General features: G+C 35.3%; 2 protein-coding genes across 3 annotated transcripts; one reads left to right on the forward strand and one right to left on the reverse strand.

Annotated features, from left to right (window-relative positions):
- Positions 1–1672: 1672 nt before the first annotated feature.
- Positions 1673–11063, forward strand: LOC114406031 (putative disease resistance protein RGA1). 2 transcript variants are annotated; one of them, XM_028368576.1, is made up of 11 exons: positions 1940–2075; positions 2161–5491; positions 5763–5994; positions 6107–6214; positions 6346–6601; positions 6897–7035; positions 7597–7729; positions 8667–8992; positions 9123–9240; positions 9753–9955; positions 10530–11063. In XM_028368576.1, the coding sequence occupies exon 2, from the start codon at positions 2166–2168 to the stop codon at positions 5469–5471; it is 3306 nt and encodes a 1101-aa protein (XP_028224377.1). In that variant the 5' UTR covers positions 1940–2075; positions 2161–2165; the 3' UTR covers positions 5472–5491; positions 5763–5994; positions 6107–6214; positions 6346–6601; positions 6897–7035; positions 7597–7729; positions 8667–8992; positions 9123–9240; positions 9753–9955; positions 10530–11063. The 2 variants fall into 2 exon arrangements, with proteins under 2 accessions (XP_028224376.1, XP_028224377.1); XM_028368575.1 differs by having other exon boundaries at positions 1673–5491.
- An 8510-nt stretch (positions 11064–19573) lies between these two features.
- LOC114406034 (patellin-6-like) lies at positions 19574–22674 on the reverse strand. The gene is made up of 4 exons (XM_028368577.1): positions 21542–22674; positions 21261–21385; positions 20776–20917; positions 19574–20325 (listed from the first exon to the last, which is right to left on the reverse strand). Exons 1-4 carry the CDS (start codon positions 22277–22279, stop codon positions 20065–20067), a joined length of 1266 nt encoding a protein of 421 aa, XP_028224378.1. The 5' UTR covers positions 22280–22674; the 3' UTR covers positions 19574–20064.
- Positions 22675–23544: the final 870 nt, after the last annotated feature.

Consider the following 23544-nt stretch of genomic DNA (forward strand, 5'->3'; position numbering starts at 1 on the left):
AAATCAGCTTGACGCACCTAAATTAGTGAGTTGACGGATAAACCTACGTACTCACCTTATTTTCATAAAAAAAAAAAACACACAAAAGAAAAATAAAAATTAAAAAATAAGATAAGTTTAATGTTTCAAGTTAAACTACAAAATGCAGATAACTAAATTTAAAATAAGTCAAATTAAATATAAGTGCAAGTCCAATATTTATTAATTAAATAAAAAATATTAAAATAAGGAACAAGTTAACCCAATTTTAACCCATCTGAACTCGCATGTTAAATAAATTGAGTTCAAATAGCCCCAAAAAAAAGTAAATTGCTTTTTAGCCAACCAAGCACCCAAAATCAATGTGTATGCATAAAAGATAAAATGGAGAGGGTTGAAAGGGGACCAATTAAAATATCAAAGTTAAATGGTTACCAAATCAGAATGGATGTAACTATTGCTGGTGCACCCAACATTTTTTAAAAATACTAAAACTGTTCCAGTGTTTTTTTCGTATTTGTACTAGATGTGCATGAGGATGATATGTAAATCATATGGATCAAGTTGATCAGATTAATACGGATTAAGTTGATCCGTAAGTTTTTCACGGATCAACTTAAAAGACTTGCCGATTAAAAGTATTTCAGTCTTTTCTCTTAACCCAATCTTAACCCTCTGAACACGTTGTCAGTCACTGCCCGTGACCTATTCCTGCTTCTTTCTTTGAACAAGATCTAAACAGAACTTCTGATTTAATTGACGTGAAAGTGATGCTTTCTAAATAGCTGAATTTTTAATTGGAAAGCTTTTCATTGGGCACCAGACTATAAGAGGCCAACTACATAGGATAATCTCAGATCTCAGTAAGGCATGCTTCCCATGTATATATTGGCAGATAACTGAAAATGTTGCATATCCTTTAATTTCTAGCCATTTCAAATTCTTTGGCAAAACATATCTGAGGTTTTGTTTTTTCCATTATTATTGTGTTGTAGGAAATTGTAGTATACTTCTCTCTACAAAGGTTATCCATTAATGCAAGGAATATTGAGCTGCAGCAAACTACACACTTACCGTGTTGTTGCCATCCCTGATCTAGTCTTGATACTAGTGTTCAAAATGAGAATGAACTGGAAGCAACAGAATCACCAATTCACAAAGCCTTTGATGCTTAAGATCAGAGTGGAGGTGGTGTTTCATCAAGTCTGCTGAGAAATAATCATCATACTTCTACAAGCGAAGCTTGAGCACCTTTGTGACTGTGTCGTTAACTATAATTGGACTAGACTCATTAACAATATGGTTCTTTTTAGATAAATTTCTTTAAAAACACTTACAGAAGAAAAAAAACAAAATGCATTAAGGTCTTTTACTTTTTATAAATTAAAGCCAACTTGCACACCTAAGAAAAGTAAGAAGTAATACAAAACAGATATAATACAACTTTCATTTAACCAGACTTCAATCTAAACCATTGAATTTTTAATCAATATATCTACGGTGAATTTTGATGGTAGGTACTTCCCCCAGATTCCTCGATCAAAAAGCATCCAACCAAGAACATTGTCATCCAAAGAGGACAAGACACCTACTACCACTACACTTTTTAAAGTAGCCAGACTTCAATCTAAACCATTGAATTTTTAATTAATATATTTAACGGTTAATTTTGATGGTAGGTACTAGCGCAGAGCGAGTTAAAAGTGAAGAGAGTTGACCAGAATCAAATCTCATCACACCAGTTAAGCTTGTCGAAAACCAACCCAGTTTATTGCAACCAATTCCTTTCCTTTGTTCTTGACATCATGGCTGAGGCAGTTGGTGGTGCATTCCTCTCTGCTTTCCTTGATGTTGTGTTCGACAAGCTGTCTACAGATGAGGTTGTTGACTTCATCCGTGGAAAGAAGCTTGACCTCAATTTGCTTGAGAACTTGAAGAGCACTCTGAGAGTGGTTGGAGCTGTGCTTGATGATGCTGAGAAGAAACAAATCAAACTCTCCAGTGTCAACCAGTGGCTCATTGAGGTCAAAGATGCTCTCTATGAGGCCGATGACTTGCTGGATGAAATTTCTACCAAATCTGCAACTCAAAAGAAGGTAAGTAAAGTGCTTTCTCGCTTTACTGATAGGAAAATGGCCAGTAAGTTGGAAAAAATAGTTGACAAATTAGATAAAGTTTTAGGAGGCATGAAGGGTCTTCCTTTGCAAGTGATGGCAGGGGAGATGAACGAGTCATGGAATACTCAGCCAACGACATCACTGGAAGATGGATATGGCATGTATGGTAGGGATACAGACAAGGAGGCCATAATGAAGTTGTTGTTGTCAGATGATAGCAGTGATGGTGTACTAGTGTCTGTGATCGCTATTGTAGGCATGGGTGGGGTTGGAAAAACCACTTTAGCCCGATCTGTGTTCAACAATGACAATTTGAAGCAGATGTTTGATTTAAATGCATGGGTTTGTGTTTCTGATCAATTTGATATTGCTAAGGTCACAAAAACTATGATAGAGCAAATCACGCAAGAGTCATGTAAATTGAATGATCTAAACTTGCTTCAACTTGAATTGATGGACAAACTGAAAGTTAAAAAATTCTTAATTGTCTTGGATGATGTATGGATCGAGGATTATGAGAATTGGAGTAATCTTACAAAACCATTTCTACATGGGAAAAGGGGAAGTAAAATTCTCTTGACGACCCGCAATGAAAATGTAGTGAATGTAGTCCCTTACCATATTGTTCAAGTTTATCCTCTAAGTAAATTGTCAAATGAAGATTGTTGGCTAGTGTTTGCAAACCATGCATTTCCCCCCTCAGAATCAAGTGGGGAGGATAGAAGAGCTTTAGAAGAAATTGGAAGGGAGATTGTTAAAAAGTGTAATGGATTGCCTTTAGCAGCACGGTCACTTGGAGGTATGTTGAGAAGAAAGCATGCTATTAGGGATTGGAATAATATACTTGAAAGTGACATTTGGGAACTTCCTGAAAGTCAGTGTAAAATTATTCCAGCCTTGAGAATTAGTTATCAATATCTCCCTCCACATTTAAAACGATGCTTTGTTTATTGTTCATTATACCCTAAAGATTATGAATTTCAAAAGAATGACTTGATCTTGTTGTGGATGGCTGAAGATCTTTTGAAGCTTCCAAACAGAGGAAAGGCGTTAGAAGTTGGTTACGAGTATTTTGATGATTTAGTTTCTAGATCATTTTTTCAACGTTCAAGTAATCGAACTTGGGGCAATTATTTTGTAATGCATGACCTCGTGCATGATCTAGCATTATACCTTGGTGGAGAATTCTATTTCAGATCAGAAGAACTTGGAAAAGAAACCAAGATTGGTATAAAGACTCGTCATTTGTCAGTTACAAAGTTCAGTGATCCAATCTCAGATATTGAAGTTTTTGACAAACTACAATTTTTGAGAACTTTATTGGCAATTGATTTTAAAGATTCTTCATTCAACAAGGAAAAGGCACCAGGTATTGTAGCGTCGAAGCTTAAGTGCTTGAGAGTTTTATCATTTTCTCGCTTTGCAAGTCTGGATGTTTTGCCTGATTCAATAGGTAAATTGATCCATTTGCGTTATTTAAATCTATCTCATACAAGTATAAAAACACTGCCGGAGTCATTGTGTAATTTGTACAATCTACAAACTCTGGTGTTGTCTGGTTGCAGATTGTTGACCAGGTTGCCTACTGACATGGAAAATCTTGTAAACTTGTGTCATCTTCATATTTATGGTACTCGTATAGAAGAGATGCCTAGAGGAATGGGAATGTTAAGTCATTTGCAGCATTTGGATTTCTTTATTGTGGGCAAGCATAAAGAGAACGGAATCAAAGAACTGGGGACACTTTCAAATCTTCATGGTTCGCTTTCTATTAGGAATTTGGAGAATGTAACCAGAAGCAATGAAGCATTGGAGGCTAGGATGCTGGATAAGAAGCACATTAATGATTTATCCTTGGAATGGTCTAATGGCACCGACTTCCAAACTGAATTAGATGTACTGTGCAAATTAAAACCTCACCAAGGCCTGGAATCTCTAACAATATGGGGTTATAATGGAACCATATTTCCAGATTGGGTGGGAAATTTTTCCTACCACAACATGACATATCTAAGTTTACGTGATTGTAATAACTGTTGTGTGCTTCCTTCACTTGGGCAACTACCGTGTCTTAAGTACCTCGTTATTTCAAAATTGAATTCACTGAAGACGGTTGATGCAGGGTTTTACAAAAATGAAGATTGTTCTTCTGTGACACCCTTTTCTTCCCTTGAAACTCTAGAAATTGATAACATGTTTTGCTGGGAGTTGTGGAGTACCCCTGAGTCAGACGCCTTTCCTCTACTCAAGTCTCTTAGAATAGAGGATTGCCCCAAACTAAGGGGAGATTTGCCAAATCACCTTCCTGCTCTGGAAACACTTAAAATTAAAAATTGCGAGCTTCTTGTCTCTTCTCTCCCAAGGGCTCCCATCCTTAAGGGCTTAGAGATATGTAACAGCAATAATGTATCGTTGAGTCCAATGGTGGAGTCCATGATCGAGGCCATCACCAGCATCGAGCCAACTTGCCTCCAACATTTAACATTGAGTTATTGTTCGTCAGCCATATCTTTTCCGGGTGGTCGTCTACCTGCATCTCTGAAGGATCTGCATATCAGCTATATTAAAAATCTGGAATTCCCGACCCAACACAAACACGATTTACTGGAATCACTGTCACTATACAATAGTTGTGATTCTCTCACGTCTCTTCCATTGGCTACCTTTCCAAATCTCAAAACTCTCCAAATCGAAAACTGTGAAAATATGGAATCTCTTTTGGTTTCAGGGGCAGAGTCATTTAAGAGTCTGTGTTCTTTGAGAATTTGCGGATGCCCCAACTTTGTATCATTCTGGAGAGAAGGATTGCCTGCGCCCAATTTGACTCGAATTGAAGTTTCAAATTGCGACAAGTTGAAGTCATTACCTGACAAAATGAGTAGTCTTTTCCCAAAGTTAGAATATCTTAACATAGGCGACTGCCCAGAAATTGAGTCGTTTCCAGAAGGGGGTATGCCACCTAACCTGAGAACAGTTTGGATTTTCAATTGTGAGAAACTACTGAGCGGCCTAGCATGGCCATCCATGGGCATGCTTACCCATCTCACTGTTGGGGGTCCATGTGATGGCATCAAGTCATTCCCTAAGGAGGGTTTGCTGCCTCCCTCCCTTACATCTTTGAAGCTATATAAGTTGTCAAATCTGGAGATGTTGGACTGCACGGGGCTTCTCCATCTCACATCCCTCCAACAATTATTCATCAGCGGATGTCCTTTGCTGGAGAGTATGGCTGGAGAAAGGCTTCCTGTCTCTCTAATAAAATTAACCATAAGCGGATGTCCTTTGCTGGAAAAACAATGCCGCAGGAAGCACCCTCAAATTTGGCCTAAAATATCCCACATCCGTCACATTAAAGTTGACTATAGATGGATTTAGTGACCAAGGATGAGCACCGGGTAATTCTCCTTCTTTGACCTACTTCATCGTCTTCTAAGTCTAACCAAACAAAATTATTTCAGTCAAGGATATCTTTCTTTTCATGTCTTTTTATTCTCACAGTTAATTTATTCATTTCATTCAACAAGTGTTATTACCCTGAAGAAATGTTATTAATCAATGCCATTGTATTTGAACTTTCTCAATATATCGGCAATCATGGTGGTTGTTTCATCTTGTTACATTCTCTGTCAGTGTTCAAAGTGTAATTGGGTGTACTTTGTTTTTCAGATATGATAGATTGTCCTGTAGAAACTGCACCTGTCAATGGATATGAATTCAACTTTGAACAAGATCTAAATGGAACTTCTGATTTAATTGACGTGACACTGATGCTTTCTAAACACATGAATTAGAAACTGAAAAGCTTTTCATTGCATACAATAGAGAGGATGAAAAGCTATATCAGGACAACTACATGGGAAGATCTCAGATCTTTCGACAAGCCATGCTGTCTTCCTAGGTATACTGGCAGATTATTGAAAATGTTGCATATCCTTTAACTGCTATCCATTTAAAATTCTCTGCTAGAACATATCTGAGGTTTTGCTTTTTCCATTATTATTCTGTTGTAGGAAATTGTCATATACTGCTCCCTAGGCAGGTCATCACTTTTGTGTTTGATGCAAAGATGGATATATATAGGTGGAACACTTCTGAAAGGTTTATCCCAATATGTACAGGTTGAATTTCTCATACTGCTTGAATCTATGAATTTTTGCAAGTTTGGTCAGTAAGCAAAATGCTCAAAGTAGCCTGTACATGTTATTAAATGTGAATTCTGTTACATACTACTGATTTGCCCTTACACCAGTGCACTGAATGGGAAAGAACTGGAAGAAAGGAAATCTTACATTCAAAGCTTTTGATGCAAAACATAAGAGGGAAGGTGGTGGTTTCATCTGTGTGGAAGGTTTCCATGATGTTCTCAGAGATCAAACTTTCAAACTTGCATAACCAAAGTTTGAGCACCTTAACGGTAAAGGCTTCATTGTATGAAATGAGTTCTGGCAAGTGATTTTCAAATAAAAACAACTTGGGAAGTTTGAAGGAAGAATGATATCTGATGGGTAAGGTCATTCATCTTTACCATACTAAAGGTCAAACATCTCTGCATATTCTGTCTTTCTCACAAATTTTTCTGTCAAAAACTTATGTTGCCATTTTCTCCTGGGTTGGATCATTTACATCTCCAATATGTAATTCACAGTGTTTCAATCACATGCTAGAGATGCTTTGAAGAAAAATCACATTAGTAGATGCAAAGTTATGCAAATATATATTGTGGAAAATATTATTGTCAGGAAAGCTTTCAAGTAAAACACCAGAAAGCTCATATTTATGCGTGTAAAGCTGATCTTCCAGGGCAAAAGGAGGAGGAAGCGAGGGCGCAATCAGCTGATGGCAGAGTGTTTAAGATTGTTCCATGGCACCATCTGGAGCATAGCACCAGCAACTCCCTGAGCATACAGGCCTTAAGCCATGATTTGACTGGTTCAGATAGGTAATAATTACTGAATTCAAGACACTAAAGCTTCTTATTCTATGAGGGTTCATATAAAATTGATAAGGGTTTAGATCTTGCTAGTAATACCAAGGATTCGTGAACCAACTGAACAATCACACCATGGATGATTTGAAATAACAAAGTAAATTGCAGTTCCTGTCTAACATCTCTAGGAAATTTTCCAAAACATAAGTTCAACAAGGAAAAAAAAAGAAGATAGAAAAAATAAGACAATGTTGTTTTCTTCTTAATCTTATATTTTATTGTTTCTCCCATGCCTTGCATCAATTTTGTAACCTATGTGAAACTTGGATGATTTAAAACACAATAATTACAATGAACAAGGAATAGAAACTATAGGGTCTTGGGTAGGAGATTGTGGTCTATCTGAGAAGCAAAGTCCTGATTTCAGTCTTTACCTAGAATTCATCAAGCTTATCATTCTCTAAGCTGATTTATTAGGCAATTGTCTTTGTTCTTTCTCATTCTTGTTTCTTATTTCCCTCTAAATTGGGCTCAGAGCTTTGTTCTTACTCATTGTTTCTTATTTTCCTTTAGATCATATTTTCAAAAGTTGTTCATGTCATTGCATGCAATGTTTGCTTTCACCCAAAGGGGTGGCTTTGATCAAATTGACAAGGATGATTCCAACCTACCTCTGGATACAGCTCCTATTAAGCATGTCACGCAGGTATGCTGTCACATAATTGAAAAGTGTTATCATGGCTCTAACTACTTGTTATAAATTCTCTGCCACTACAAGTTTTCATCCGAGTTGGGTTATTATCTTTTTGGTCTTTCATCTTTTGTGAATATCCGTTTTTAGTTTCATAATTTTTTTTTCTTTTTTAGTCCCAAAAAAAATATTATTTTATTTTTTGTTTTGAACATATGTAGTATTTTTTAGGTACTAAAAATGAAACAAAAAAAATTGAGGGACTATAAACAAAAAAAAAAATTATAGACTAAGACCAGTCAAAAGATTAAGAAGGACTAAAAACAATCGCAAAAGACGAAGCAAGTTAAATAAATCCTATTGATACTATTTTACTAATATTGTGTTACAGGAAACTATAAATTTACAATTTATATTATAATACAAAAATATTTATCTTTATTTATATTCTTTTGAAAATATTCAAATTCAATTTAAAAATAAGTATGAAAATGAAAAATTAAACAGAGATAAAAGTTTTATAAAAAAATTTAAAATATCTTGTTGAAAAAAAACTAAAAATACTTTAGTTGAAGAATATCTCTTAAAAAAATATTTTCCGATACAGGAAACTCATTTCATTTCAGATAAAACTATAAAATTTACTATAAAAGAAGGCAACTAATGTGTTTATCCGTTACTCACAACACAACTAAAATATAGCTGTGGACTTAAGTTTTTCGATTCGACATTAACTACAAATACAAAACAGTATTAGTTAGATAACGATCATTTTAATCTAAAATAGAACTGAGCCAGTTTAAATACTTAACTTACAATCCAAATTAAGTCTGTGGTGACAATTGCAAACAAATTAAAAACTGAAATACTACTACACATAAAAGACAAAGCCCCAACATTTTTTTTAATTCCAATTCAAGGTTTAATCATCCAATTTTTCTCATAAACGCAGACTTCTTCCTTGCATGCATGCAATTTTTCCTTCCCTTGTTTTCTCTAGGACAAAAGTTATCACAGTGCATACGTGACAATCTACCCTCAAAACTCTCAGCATCAATCAAACAGTCACAAGAAAAGGCCATGAAACATATGATGCTAATGCCACAAAATGGTGGCAGTCGTGGTGATGTCCATGTTGAGGATAACCAAAACATGTCCTTTCCGTCGTGGGAGGGAACCTTTATGAGGTGGTTCAGTGAAATAGATGAAAAGCTTGCTAAGAACATTGACACTGATGGATTTCGTGGCGGTAGCACTTCTGTATCTGTAATCAAACAGGTATAACTAGACCATCACAATTACATTACCTTCTTGCCAATGTTGCTTTTGCAATTATGTTTTTTCTTTTTTTTGTGAATACTTTTGCAACAATGTTATAACCACATCTTTTTCCCCCTTTAAATTTCAGGGTGACCAAGTAATAATTGGCAATGTGGGGGATTCTCGTGCAGTTCTTTGCAGAAGAGCACCTGACAATCACCTTATTCCTGTTCAACTTACTGTTGACTTGACTCCAGATATTCCAAGTATGTTTTGGTATTACCTATTCTTAGTTTCCAAATCTTACAACCCTTTTGAGTTTATTTGGTTAAATTGTCTAATTAAGCCATATTCATTAAGAACTTATTAGATGAGAGTTTCTTTCAGGACTTCTTTGGGTAAGTTTATCCAAAACCACTTATGCACATACTAGTTTGTAAAAGCTCTCTCATCTTTTAGAGAAACTATACAAGAGAGTTTCTACAATTTAGCTTATGGAGAAACTCATTTCATTTCTTTTTCTTATTTTTTTTCTCCTAAAAGTGCTTCCAGATAAGTTTATCCAAACAGACCCTAAAAGCTTGATTGTATAACTTAGTAAATAAGCTAACCAAACTTATTTTGATAACCTTCTTTTTGAAATTTAATTGAAATAAGCTAAAAATATTCTACTGAATGGCCATATGCTACTTCTACAAGTCCAAATAAGTTTTATGAAATTCTTCCTAATGTCCCTTGGTCTGTGTCTAACTAGCTTTTCTTCCTCAATGTCACTCAGGAGAAGCTATGAGAATTTTTGCTGTAGAAGAAGATCCTACTGTAAACAGAGTATGGATGCCTAAAAGGGACTGCCCTGGACTGGCTATGGCAAGAGCCTTTAGAAATTTTTGCCTAAAAGACTATGGTGTCGCCTCAGTCCCTGATGTGTCTTAAAGAAAACTTACCAAGGAGGATAAGTGTGTGGTTTTGGCTTCTGATGGGGTAAGCATTTTCATATCAGGATGTCAACTTCGAATTTTGGATTTTGATTCTTGAGTAATCAGTTACACGAACAGAACAATCATTGTTAGTGTTTAAGTTATGCTCAATTGTCGTATTCCTCTCAATCCAAATATGTTTGCAAATATTTGATCAAATAGTGTAAGAAAAGAAATAACCAAGAAGGTTAAATGAATTAACAGCATGTAGTTTCCACACATACGTGTTTAGTTCATATTGGACAAAAATTAGATGCAGTTAGTTCTATAAGTGCTTTTGTTGTTGTCTTTCAATTAGAATTGGAGTTTCACCTAGTAATCCGTGTAATAAAGGTTTCAATTAAAAGTCAACATAGACTACTAAGGTGAAATCCAATTTTGATTGAAGAACAATGTTAAAAGCACCTGTAAAACTGTATCTAAGTTTTGTCCCAACATATTTGGCACAAAGAATAGCTTATTTTTATCAATTTCCTAAGAGAGCTTTTAATCAATAAACAACAGCCAATTAACTTCTCAAAATTTATCCCAACCAAAAAGGTCTAAATTTTCTTGACATGTAAATACTGAAATTGTAGATATGGCAATAGTATGGTAGAATCAAAAGGAAGAATGGGATGCTCTTGGAGGGTTCTCCAGAGCGAACTTTGAATCATAGATTGCAATCACCTCAGTACCTCAAGGAGGGTTGAAGCTGATCACTAACTCAGCCAGAAACTCCCCGAATCCAAGGGCTAGTGCTACTAACAAGTTAACAATTGTACGGCCAGAAGATTTTGCTTTTGACACAATCCCAGAAGATGGCAATTATTTTAGCCTTCTAATTCTGGTGTGATTACGTGCAAGACTTCTTTTCTATCTGCCTAAGACCAACATTGATCAGTTTTAGCAGTCTATATTATGGTACCATAAAAGTTTTCTTTTTTCTGGCTTGGGTTCTAAAGAGTTCAATGAAGAACTAAGCAGCACCTACTTTTCTATTTATCTTCAATTATTTCCTAGTGTCCTGTGTTGACACTAACATTCAGCATAAAACATTACTAGACACTAGTTTGGAATTTTACATACCAAGAATATAGTATTAATAGATTGCTGATAATTCAGAGGGGTTATACTATTGCTGAGCATTTTGAAGCTTAAGAATGAATCTACAAAAGTAAAAAGTGATCAATTAACAACCCAGCGTAAGGTCTTTTTTTTTTTTTTAAGCTGAAGGAAATGAAATTTTATTAATAACTTTCAGAACTTCTGGAAAGAGATTACAACACCAAAAAAATGCTATTTGGCCGAAAAGCATGCCTTAGAATTATAAACAGCAGCACCAAAGTTGGAAAAAAAAAGGTTAAAATATATTTTGTATTTTTAATAAATATTTAAATTTTATATTTGTTTTCTGATAAAAAAATTACGTTGAGTCTCTAATAAAAAAAATTCATTTTTCGTTAGTCTTTTCAAATAGGCTAATAACAAATAAAAAATAATTATCATGAAAACAACACATAATTTTTTAATTTATTATGGACTAAAGTAAAATATCAACGATAAAAAAACAAAATATTAATGCTTAAACATAAAATTAAAATATTTATTAAAAATCATAGAAATATATTAGCCTAGAAAACAAAATAAAGGCAGGCCTCCTAACAAATTAACCATGATGAAAAGATACATCTTTGAGGGACCACCATATGTATTTTGCCTCACCACGTGGAGCTTCTACAGTTCACCAGCTGATTGTCTTCATATAAGCAGCGCCATGATACATCAGTAACAAGCATGAGAAAAGATAAAGAAACCCAAACCCATCTTCACTGCTCCCAGCTTTGTCAAGACTTATTTTACCTTCAAAATCAGAGTTTGACTTCATGAAAAGCTTGATACTTAAAAATCAGATCAAAAATTGCGTAACTATTATATCTGATACAACAGATAAACTGTATAAAATTCTGGTGTTGAAATGTGATCCCGTTGAAAAAAGGGTAACTTGAAATAACCCTCCCTTCCCCAACTATAATATTACAGTTGTATAAAAGGATGAAAGTTAGTTAGCATAATCGGCAATTAGTTAGAATTAAAGTTAGTTAATGATTCTGTTAAGCTGAAGTTAGTTACTGATTCTGTTAAGCTGATTTGTATATAACCTTGTATCTCTTTGTTACCTATGAATAAGAATTTGAGAATTCACTTATTACTCATATCTCTTTGTTAATATGGTATCAGCATAGATAAACTTTTACCGCTTTCTCTGATCCCTTTCTAGCACTTCTTCTCCTATTCTTCGATTCTTCGAAGTTCCCCCATGGGTGCCATGGATGATTCCAATCCTTTTCTCATACAAACCAATGAAATCCTGGATTGAGTCTTGTGACTCATCCTTTATCTGGCGAGAATTATAAATCTTGGAAGAAAGCCATCAAGATGGCACTTCTTGGCAAGAATAAGTTCGGTTTTGTGGATGGTTCCATTCTCGAACCTCCATTGGAGCACTCCAGTCATGCTTTATGGCAGCAAAATGATAGCATCTTGGTTTCTCAATTCTCTTACAAAAGAGATACAGATAAGCATTCTTCATTGTTCCACTGCTCAAGCCATTTGGAATGATCTTAAAGAAAGATTTGAACAGAGAAATGGTCCCTTGATTTTATAGTTGAAACATGAACTAGCAACCTTGCAACAAGGTTCTATGTCCATCTCATCCTATTATTCCAAGTTGCGATTAATTTGGGAATCGATTTCTGAATTAAAGCCTGCACATTCATGCACCTGCAACGACATCTGTCCTTGGCACTACTATGCACAGATGGAGTATGCCATGCATTTCTTGATGGGTCTCAATGAATCCTATGGTTCAATTCGAGGTCAGATTCTTTCTATGGATCCTTTCCCTTCTATTAATTGCATTTTTTCTCTAGTGGTTCAAGAAGAAAAACAGAGAGAAATTGGTGCTTCTGTTTCTACTTTCAACTCCACAAATGATGCTTCACAATCTCATGCCTTTGCTGTCAAGGACTCCAAATATCAATTTGATCACAAGTTTAATGCTAATTCCAAGAATCGACCCTTCTATGCACATTGTGGTCAGCTTGGCCATACTCAAGATAAGTGCTTCAAGTTACATGGTTTTCCCCCCAAATTACAAGAAGAATAAGCCTTCTTCTTCTAATACTAAAAGCAAAATAGTGAATCAAGCCTCAACACCCAATTTTGTTCCTGATTTTTATCTCACTGCCAAACAATATGGCCAACTCATGAGTTTGCTTCAAGCACAAACTTCAAATGTTGTTATTCCCAATATTGAGTCTTCTAACACTGGTATGGTCTTGTCTGCTTCTTTAACTAAGTTTCCTCAAAATTGTTGGATTGTTGATTCGGGTGCGAGCACTCACATTGTTTGTTCCATTGATCTTTTTGATTCCTATCAATATGTGTCAAATCATATCGTTAGATTGCCTAATAATGCAACAGTTTCAGTCATTGCAATTGGTATTGTGCATTTATCTCCTTATTTAACTCTGCATAATGTGTTTTTTATTCCCAATTTTGCCTTCAATCTCCTTTCAGTCAGTGCACTCCTTACCAATTCAATTTACTCTGTTTGTTTCTCTTCAAATCAATTTATCATACAGGAAATGCCTCATTGCAAGAAGATTGGTAGAGGGGATCTCCTTCAAGGACTTTATGTCTTGAACCTCAAGGATACTCATTCCACTTTCAATGTTTCTATTTCTGATTCCTGCATAAATGTTGTTTCCAATACTTGTACTCAAGCTATTAATTGGCATAATCGCTTTGGCCATGTATCAGACAATGTTTTAAAAATTATGAGTAATAAAATTCCTTTTTCCATCCCTAATGAGTTTTCCATCAAAAGTTGTTATATGTGTCCTATTGCTAAGTTTCATAGATTATCTTTTCCTTCTGTTAATAATGTTTTTGATAAGCCCTTTGATTTGATTCATTGTGATATTTGGGGACCTTATAAGCATTCAACTTATGCTAATAATCGTTACTTCCTAACAATTATGGATGATTATTCACGATTTACATGGTTTTTTTGCTCAAAAATAAATCTGAAGCACCAACTGTGATCATGAGATTTTTTGCAATGTTAAAGACTCAATTTGCAACTTCAATCAAATGTCTAAGATCAGATAATGCTAAGGAGTTAGCTCTTACAGACTTCCTAGCATCTCAAGGGACCTTACATCAATTCGCATGTGTTGAAAGACCTCAACAAAATTCTGTTGTTGAGAGGAAACATCAACATTTACTTAATGTTGCTAGAGCATTATTTTTCCAGTCCAAGGTGCCTATTTCATTTTGGGGAGAATGTGTTGTTACTGCTGTTTTCCTTATCAATAGATTGCATTCACCATTGCTGAAACAAAATACTCCATTTCAAGTTCTTCATGGTTCTGCACCTGATTATTCCATTTTGAGATCTTTTGGTTGTCTTGCCTTTGCAGCTACTTTAGCTTCTGAGAGGAACAAATTCTCTCCAAGAGCAGTTCTTTCTGTGTTTGTTGGTTATCCACAAGGAGTCAAGGGGTACAGGTTGTATAACTTGCATACTAGGAAGTTTTATGTTTCAAGGGATTTAGTCTTTCATAAGAGCATTTTCCCTTTTCAAACTTTACCCAATTCATCTCAAGAACCTGGTTTCCTTAATGAATTAGCTATTTCCTTACCCATTCCTGAATCTATAACCTCAAACATTCAACCTAGAGCCATTGAACCCAATACTTCTGAACCTGATCACCTTATTTCCTCTACACAAATAATCTGCCTATTCAGTTATATGATTCTACAGTTGATAATACCATTGGTGCATCATCTACATTGTCTTCTCCTCCATTAAGAAGATCAATTAGAACATCAAACCCTCCACCTTATCTTTCTGACTATATTAGACCACAACCTAGGCAAAGATCTCATCCTATTCGGCACCATTGCTCTCTAGTCCATCTCAACCTTCTTTATAAGGACTTCATTGCTCAAGTTTCCACTACATATGAGCCACAATTTTATCATCAATCCATAATGGCGCCAAGCCATGACAGCTGAGATCAAAGCTTTAGAATCTAATAACACATGGACCTTGGTTCCCCTTCCAGCTGGAAAACAATGCATTGGCTGCAGATGGGTGTATAAGGTGAAATTCAAACCTGATGGCACTATGGATCGCCACAAAGCCAGATTGGTAGCTAAAGGCTACACACAGCAGGTTGGCATTAACTTTTCTGATACTTTTTCTCTAGTTGCTAAACTTACATCAGTTAGAGTTCTTTCGGTTGTTGTAGCTGCTAAAAATTGATCAATCTTACAACTTGATGTGGATAATGCTTTCCTTAATGGCAATCTATTTGAGGAAGTATATATGGAACTTCCAAAAGGGTACAATTCAATTGATAAAAATCTTGTTTGCAAACTCAACAAATCCCTTTATGGCCTTAGACAAGCCTCTAGACAATGGTTTTGTAAATTCTCAACAACATTAATTGCTAATGGTTTCTCTCAGTCAAAGAATAACTATTCTCTCTTTACCATTGGCAAAGGTGCTTCCTTGGTTATGTTGTTAGTATATGTAGATGATATTCTACTTGCTGGCCCAAGTGTTGCATGTGTTCATTCTATTCAGGCCAAACTTCAAGCTCTGTTCAAACTAAAGATCCTTGGTCCCTTAAAGTACTTTCTCGGACTAGAAATTGCAAAGTCCAGCAAGGGAATCATACTGACTCAGCGAAAATATGCTCTTTCCCTGTTAGAAGATACTGGCTTCCTTGGCTGAAAACCATCTTCTCTTCTAATGGATCCAAATTTAAAGCTCAGCATGCTCAATGGTGAGTTACTTACTAATCCCTCAATGTATAGGCGTTTACTTGGTCGCCTAATGTATCTAACTATTTCAAGGTCGGATGTTACATTTGTTGTTAACAAACTGAGTCAGTACATGCAAAATCCAAGGACACCTCATCTAGATGTTGTGCATCATCTCCTCCAATACATCAAAGGTACTCTAGGTCAGGGTCTTCATTTTCCAACAAGTAATTCCTTCAACTTGTCTGCCTATGCAGATGCTGATTAGGGAGGATGCTTGGACGCACACAGATCAACATCTAGTTCTTGTGTTTCTAGGAGATACTCTAATATCATGGGAAAAAAAAAACAACCCACTGTGTCTAAGTCTTCTACTGAGGCAGAATATCGAGCACTCTCCTCAGTATCCAGTGAAGTCATTTGGCTAAGAAGACTTTTACTGCACTTTGAGATTACTATTCCTTCTGTCATGCTTTTCTGTTATAGCAAATATGTTATAGATCTAGCATCCAATCCAGCTCACCGTGAACGATCCAAACACATTGATATTGATTATCATTTCATATGTGAGTTAGTGTAGTCCAACATCCTCAAGCTTGTTCATGTGAAATCTCAACACCAAGTTGTAGATGTCTTCACAAAGCCTTTACTACTTCTAGCTTTCTCTTCCTTTATCCACAAGTTGGGACTCATTAACATTTACTCTCCAACTTGAGGGGGGTATTACATATGTGTAAAGGGATGAAAGTCAATTAGAATAACTGGCAATTAGTTAGAATAAGGTTAGTTACTGATTCTGTTAAGCTGAAGTTAGTTACTGCTAAAGTTAGTTACTGATTCTGTTAAGCTGGTTTGTATGTAACCTTGTATCTCTTCATTACCTATGAATAAGAATATGAAAATTCACCTATTACTCATATCTCTTTGTCAATATAATTGTCAAGCTAATCAAACTCCATGATGACATTATGCTCGGTGTGGGAATGCTAATAGCATCATGGCCCTTGGCCCAAGAAGGAAATGTAATTCTTTTGGGTCAGGCATGGATCGGTGGTTCCAGGCTCTTTTGGTTAGGTGTCATGTTGGGCTTTAGACTTTTTATGGGTCAACTGATCAAGGGAATTACTTCCTACATTCCATTTTTTGTTTCTTGCACCTCCCAAAAATCCAAGCAGGCAAAACTACCCCTCCAACACCACCACCACCACTGTAGCCCCACCTCCACCCAACCACCAACACGCAAACAACACCACCCAACACCACCATTGATGACTTTGGTGCAAGGAACAAAGTGAAAATGGAATCGAAGACCAACGAAGAGGTGTAAAGTGCAACCCCATTCTAGATTCATAAATTCATAAGACACTAATTTTGTATACACTTCCAAAATACCTGTTCCAAAATAATAATTTTCATGTTCTAAAATTTGTATTTTAAAATATGTTTCTAGATTACTTATTCCTATTTTTGGAATATGAAAATCTTATTTCATAACAAGTATTTCGTAATAGAAATAAGTAATCCAAAAAGGTATTCCAAAATGCCTATTATGGAATATGAAAAATCATATTTTGGAATAGGTATTCTAAAAGTGTAAAAGGTCAAATTTCTCTTTTTCACACAAATGTAAAATCTCACACCCCATTCGCATATGCCCTACCTTATCCCCTCATTTCTCACCACAAATTCCACCGACACCTTCTTCTCCTTCTCTTCATTCCTTTGTGTGTTGAGATCCAAGGTATAGACCAAGGAGCACTACCAGCTACAAATCCCATGAGGACACGGTGGTGTTGGGTGCACAATGGTGTTCGGGGTGTGATTGTGTTGGGGCGTAGTGGTTATGGAGGCTTCATGGCTGGGATTTTTTGGGAGAGGCAAGGACACAGGATGTCTGGTGAGGGGTATTCTTGTTTTTTGGGAGATGTAGGAAGAAAAAAAATGTGGTGCAAGAAGTAATTACCACTAATCAATTGTTTACTTGTGAAAAAACTTGCGAACATGTTTCTGTTGCGTTTAGCAATTGGTAGCAATGACTAATTTGAGGCTATTTAAAAATATTAGAGACAAATAAAATTTCTAAAACAAACAATCAAACTAAACCAAAACTAAAACATAAAAAGGACAAAATATGTAATTTAGCAACAAGAAAAAATCACTTGACTACAAAATCATTTTTTATCACACTCATCCAAACATGTACAGATGTACTTAAATTGTCAAGGATTCATATCCACTTACAACAGTACAAACACAGTACATGATCCCTTGTAAAGGCCCAGCAGCTAGTAAATTTTAATTTTCAATGGTAGGCAAAAAATTCAACCAAAAATCGTTCAGAGCAATGCGTTGCCATTAAGTCTTCTATTCTGGCGAAAATATGCGATACCTTTCATTGCTACTGAAGAATTCTGCTGTACTTGTTAGCAGATGCAATGAATGGCAATTTTTCATATAACGAGTTCCTTTTCCCATGTCAAAGCTTCCAATAGTGGTTTGAATTAAAGGTGTGGTGTACAATTGTCATTTGTCACAGCAAACTACTACAATCAATGCACACCCTATGATGAGAGGACATTGTGTACTACTCCAATTGCAAAACAACAAATACTCCATTCCAATGTATATGGTACGCAATTTGGAGACATTATTTATCTTGATATTTACTCTCTTCTCTTTAAGCCTGTCCCTTCAGTACTGAAATATATTATTGAAAAGAAAAAGGAATGTAAGAAAATTAAATTAGAGTTTCATTAGGAGGTAGTGATGTGAAAATGAACCTTCCAACATGCTTAACACAATAATTGGTTCACCACATGCTTACTAATAAGTAAAGGTCTTATTAACCAGCTCTTTAGAGAATTTGGTTAAATTTTTTTAAAAAAAGTCATATAAAAGTGCATATAAAGATTATAAAATAAAGAAGAGCATTTTAACACATCTAAAAAAAACTTCTTTTCATTCCAAAATTTGGCTTAATTTAAGTTTAAGAAAATTAACTTGACGCACCTAAATCAGTGAGTTGGATAAACCTACTCACCTTATTTTCATAAAAAAAAAAAAACACACAAAAGAAAAATAAAAAAATAAGATAAGTTTAATGTTTCAAGTTAAACTACAAAAGGCAGATAACTAGATTTAAAATAAGTCAAATTAAATATAAGTGCAAGTCAAATATTTACTAATTAAATGAAAAATATTAAAATAAGGAACATGTTAACCCAATTTTAACCCATCTGAACTCATGTTAAATAAATTGAGTTCAAATAATCCCCCCAAAAAAATTGCTTTTTAGCCAACCAAGAACCCAAAAAGATAATACCAAATATCAAGAATGTGTTTACAAACACCTCAATAGTACATTGATAATATTAGCATCCTTAATCTCAGGCTAAAAAATCGATGTGTATGCATAAAAGGTAAAATGGAGAGGGTAGAAAGGGGACCCAATTAAAATACCAAAGTTAAATGGTTACCAAACCAGAATTGGCACCACTCTTGGAAAACATATAAAGCAAGGAAAGAGGCTCCACTACCTAATCTTAACCCTCTGAACACGTTGTCAGTCACTGCCCCTGACCTATTCCTATTCCTGCTTCTTTCTTTGGAACTCTCCTCACCCTCTAGTTCCATACATTGATTATAATAAAATCTATTATTTCTATACAAAGTAACCAAACCAAAACCCCTCTCTTACAATGCACAGTCCTGTCAATATCCACCCCCGGAATTTTTCCCTTTCATTTTACGTGGACACATCTCAAGTACTTTCCCTTAAACCAATCAAACCCCTCACAAAAACAGAAACCTCAAATCATAAATCATAAATAAATAAACCATAGATTGCTCCTTCACAAAGTGATGATGCCTCTAGATTGCAACATACAAATAACCACGTGTCCAAAAAGGACAACAATAATACAATCAATGGTCACGCACGCACACACACTCACTTGCAACAAGAGTCACCACAATGTGAAGGACAACAAACAGTAATTTGGTAATGCTATATAAGCAAACTTACTTGCTTTCCTTCTATACCAAGCCATATGCTACCACCACCACAACAACCATTTTTTCTCTCTTTTTTTACATCACATTAGTACCACCACAACTACTACTAGTTAATAAACTACTACTAGTTAATACCTGTGAAACAGGCTTTTAATGAGTTCAGAAGCATAAATAAGAAGACCCTCTAAAAATTTAACCCAAAAAAAGGTAGAAAAAGTAACATCACAAGCAAGATATTAATTAATAAAGAAGGTCCTAGAAACTATTTAATAATAGCCATTCTCAAATGGTGCTGCTTTTGCGGACAAAGTAGCGATATGCAGCAACCTTTTTCCTCCTTGAGGCAGTGTTGTCAGCCGAGAGTACCATTTTGCCAGATTCTTTTGATGTGAATGAGTTGTGGATTGCTTCTTCTGATGCCCCCATTTTCCTTGGCTTCTCAACAGCTATGGTGTAGCTTCCTTCAGCATTTGGCACAAACTCAGCACTGTATTCCAAGTCCCACCCTCCCACTACAATGTCCCATGTGATAGTTGCACCAGCCTAATTCACCCAAAAAAGAAGTTAATTACCAACTAATCTTCCTTAGTTCCATTGTATCAAAATTATTATTAAGCATTAAATTTAAAATAGAAAATCCATATTAAGTCTGAAAAGGAACCCATTTGCATGACAAAAAGAGTAATCATAATCAGCATAGGGAAGAACAAGTGAATGTTTGGGATGCATTATTGTGTTTAATTTGTATGCCCTTTTACACCAATCAGAAATCAGAATTGGTAATTGTTATGACTTTAAAGGTATATTATAATTATAAAAAACAACAAACTTGAAATCATCATAATTTATTATTAGATGTCAGTACAAAAAAATCTTTTGCTCTACTAACTATTTATAAAATACAGTATAGTTTTTCAAAAAAGCAAAAGTCATTATTGTTTCTTTAAAATAAGTTGATGGAAAAATGCATAAGTAATGGGGGTGAATCATCACCTCAATTCCTTCTATTTGTATGTTCACTTTCTCTCCTCCTTTGATTGTGAACTCAGATGCAGGTTTTGGGGGACCATTCTGCAAATCACTGGGCCGATTCAGTCCTCCATACTGAACAGGAATGTCTTCAGGTCTCATAAATCTGAACACAAGAAAACAACTCCCTTCAGAAAGCAAGCCCAAAATAGAAAAAGAAGGAAAATTGGAACTATATTAGTTACCACAAAATGAAAGCAACGCAAGGACAACTTAAGTAATAATAATAACAGTGAACAAAATCTCAGAACAGTATAGAAACTAGAAAGCAGACAAGATCTCAACCACTTTAAAAATCTTAATAGAGATAATAAAAAATTTGAGAGGGGCCAAAATGCTCTAAAATAGTGGATTTTGATTTTTGAATTGCAGAAGGTTATAAAAGATCCAAAAGATTAAATAAAAAAAAAAGACACAAAAAGCAAACCAAATGGAACCAAATGACTCACTTGTAGAGTGTCTCGGCAGCATTTCCTTCCTTAGAGATCACAAACTTGCTCTTGGTTCTCTGAGTCAGAAACGGACTAAACATTGAATACAACATACTGAAGTACCAAGGCACGTTGATGAAAATCTGAAGAACCCCCCAAAAGCCAAACCAAGCAAATGAGTCCAAAAAAAAAATTGTCACAGTCAAATAAATGCCATGGGACATTAATTAATGAATTGATAGCAAGTTCCTTAATTTGAAGAAAACAACAAAAAAAAAAAAAGAACCACATTAGTTAACCTTGCGAGCCACCATTTCCGGGTAGTTGTCTTGGAACAAGGAGAGGATCTGGTTGGATGCCACCCTAAGCTCCCTCTTTGGCATGTCCTTGAGGTCTGTGACCTGAATGAGGGAATTGACCCCACCAGGCTTGAAATGAAGCACCTTGATGCCCCTCTCAAGAACCTGAACCCTCCACCTTAAGAATTTCTTCAGCTTTTCATCATCACCAAAGACCCTCTCATACATTTCCTTGTCCTTGAAGACCCCATAGGCATTGTAGCACACAGGGTGACCCTCTTTGTCATACCCTTGCATGTATGCCACCACCCCTTCAAGCTCCTTCAAGCCTAAAAATTCCTCTTCCAAGATTGTGTCAGCACCAAACTCCTTCCTCCAAGATAGACACTTCATAAGCATGTGGTGTGCATCACCAACCCTGAAGTCCCTTGCTCTTAGGAACTTGAGGAGAATGACGTCAGCTTTGTCATCACCTCCAAGGAGGGGAATTCCCCACATGGATGCATCAGAGGGAGAGTCTTCAAATGAAGCTTTGAGCTTGGTTTTCAGCTCCTGAAGGGCTTTTTTCTCTGAGGATCTCAGAAGGGACACAAAGTAGTTGTCTTCTTTGAATAAACCTCCTCCCATTAAGGTTGCTACTATGCCCTTCTTGTATGGCTTGGGAGAAGCTTCTGGAAGTTCTTGGAAGGTGGTTTTTTGGGTTTGGAGGGACAAAGGGGATGAAGTGGTGTCCATCATCAAAGAGGGGTTTTTTCCTTTCTTTTTTTCTTCTGTTATTGTGACTGACCCAGATGGAATCAATGCATTAAATGGTGTATGCAGGGTAATGGGGTGGTGATTCTATACAAAAGCACTGAACTTTCTCTCTCTCTATAAGTGAAGTGTGTGAGGGGTGGTTAGAGAAAAATGCGGGTAGAGGAAGGAAAATGAGGGAGTGGGGAAACGAGAACAAGAGAGGTTTGAGGCGAGATTTGAGTTTGGAACTGTGTGTGTTTGTGACACTTTGTGTTGTGTTGTGTTTGAATGAGAGTGAGGGAGATGAAACTATGAAAGTGGTGTTTGAGGAAGAAACGAATTTGAATGTGGTGATGAGGGGAGTGAATGGAGACAAGGGCTCGTGGCAGAGAGAGTGAGGGCACGCGCTGTTGTGTGGCGAGTGGGGGTTCTATGAGCTGTATTGCTGCACAGTTCAGAGTTCAAAACGAGACCAAACAAGAGAAATCTTGGAGTTTATATTATTGGATTATCTTGCCTTAATTTTTTGCATGTTTAGTAAGGTAAATTAGATATAGTTTGTACATTGTAAGTTACCTAGATTACAAATAAGTCATTAAATAATAGGGAAACAAGCTCCATGTTTTTTTTAAATAAAAATTAGCGGGTAGATTGTGAAAATAATTATAAGGATAAAATAGTACAATAAAATATAGTTGTGAAATAAAATAAATATAAAAATATATACATCAAAATATCATATTTTTTATATATAATTAAGTTATAAATAGATATAAATTATATGTACTCTTTCTCATTAAGTAAATTATGAGGACATTAAGAGTAATTTTTTTATTAATCCTTCGATTTCAAGAAAATAAATAATAAGAATAAGAAATAATTTTAAAAGAGTTATTTTTAAAGTAAGTTAATTTTATTTTTTTCAATTTTAAGTTTTATCCTTTTAATTTATTTCTATTTAATATAATAAAAATGTATATTATTTACTTTTGTATTAGTATAGTAGATTTGAGTACTTGTATTTGGTGAGTAAAACTCTCGATTCTACTTTAGCATGAAACTGATTAATTTGTTTATAAGTTACTTAATTAGTTTATTCCATGTACAAGTTACTTACCAAGTTTATTTGGTTAAAAATAAGTTATTAAATTTGTTTAGTTAGGCTTTTTTGAACGCTTATTAGCTTAAAAATTTTAATTTAATGAGCTAATAAAATTAAAGTAGTACAATAATTTTTTATATTTAAATATTTTTACATTATATGAATA

This window comes from Glycine soja, chromosome 3, assembly GCF_004193775.1.
Source record: "Glycine soja cultivar W05 chromosome 3, ASM419377v2, whole genome shotgun sequence".
In the NCBI taxonomy this organism is placed as follows: Eukaryota; Viridiplantae; Streptophyta; class Magnoliopsida; order Fabales; family Fabaceae; genus Glycine; species Glycine soja.

Coding starts and splice junctions, on each gene's coding strand:
- LOC114406031 (XM_028368575.1), top strand. CDS start 1,785: ATGGCTGAGGCAGTTGGTGGTGCATTCCTCTCTGCTTTCCTTGATGTT.
- LOC114406034 (XM_028368577.1), bottom strand. CDS start 22,279: ATGATGGACACCACTTCATCCCCTTTGTCCCTCCAAACCCAAAAAACC. Junction 21,386..21,541: donor CGGAAATGGTGGCTCGCAAG/GTTAACTAATGT, acceptor GGGGTTCTTCAG/ATTTTCATCAACGTGCCTTG. Junction 20,918..21,260: donor GCTGCCGAGACACTCTACAA/GTGAGTCATTTG, acceptor TCTTGTGTTCAG/ATTTATGAGACCTGAAGACA.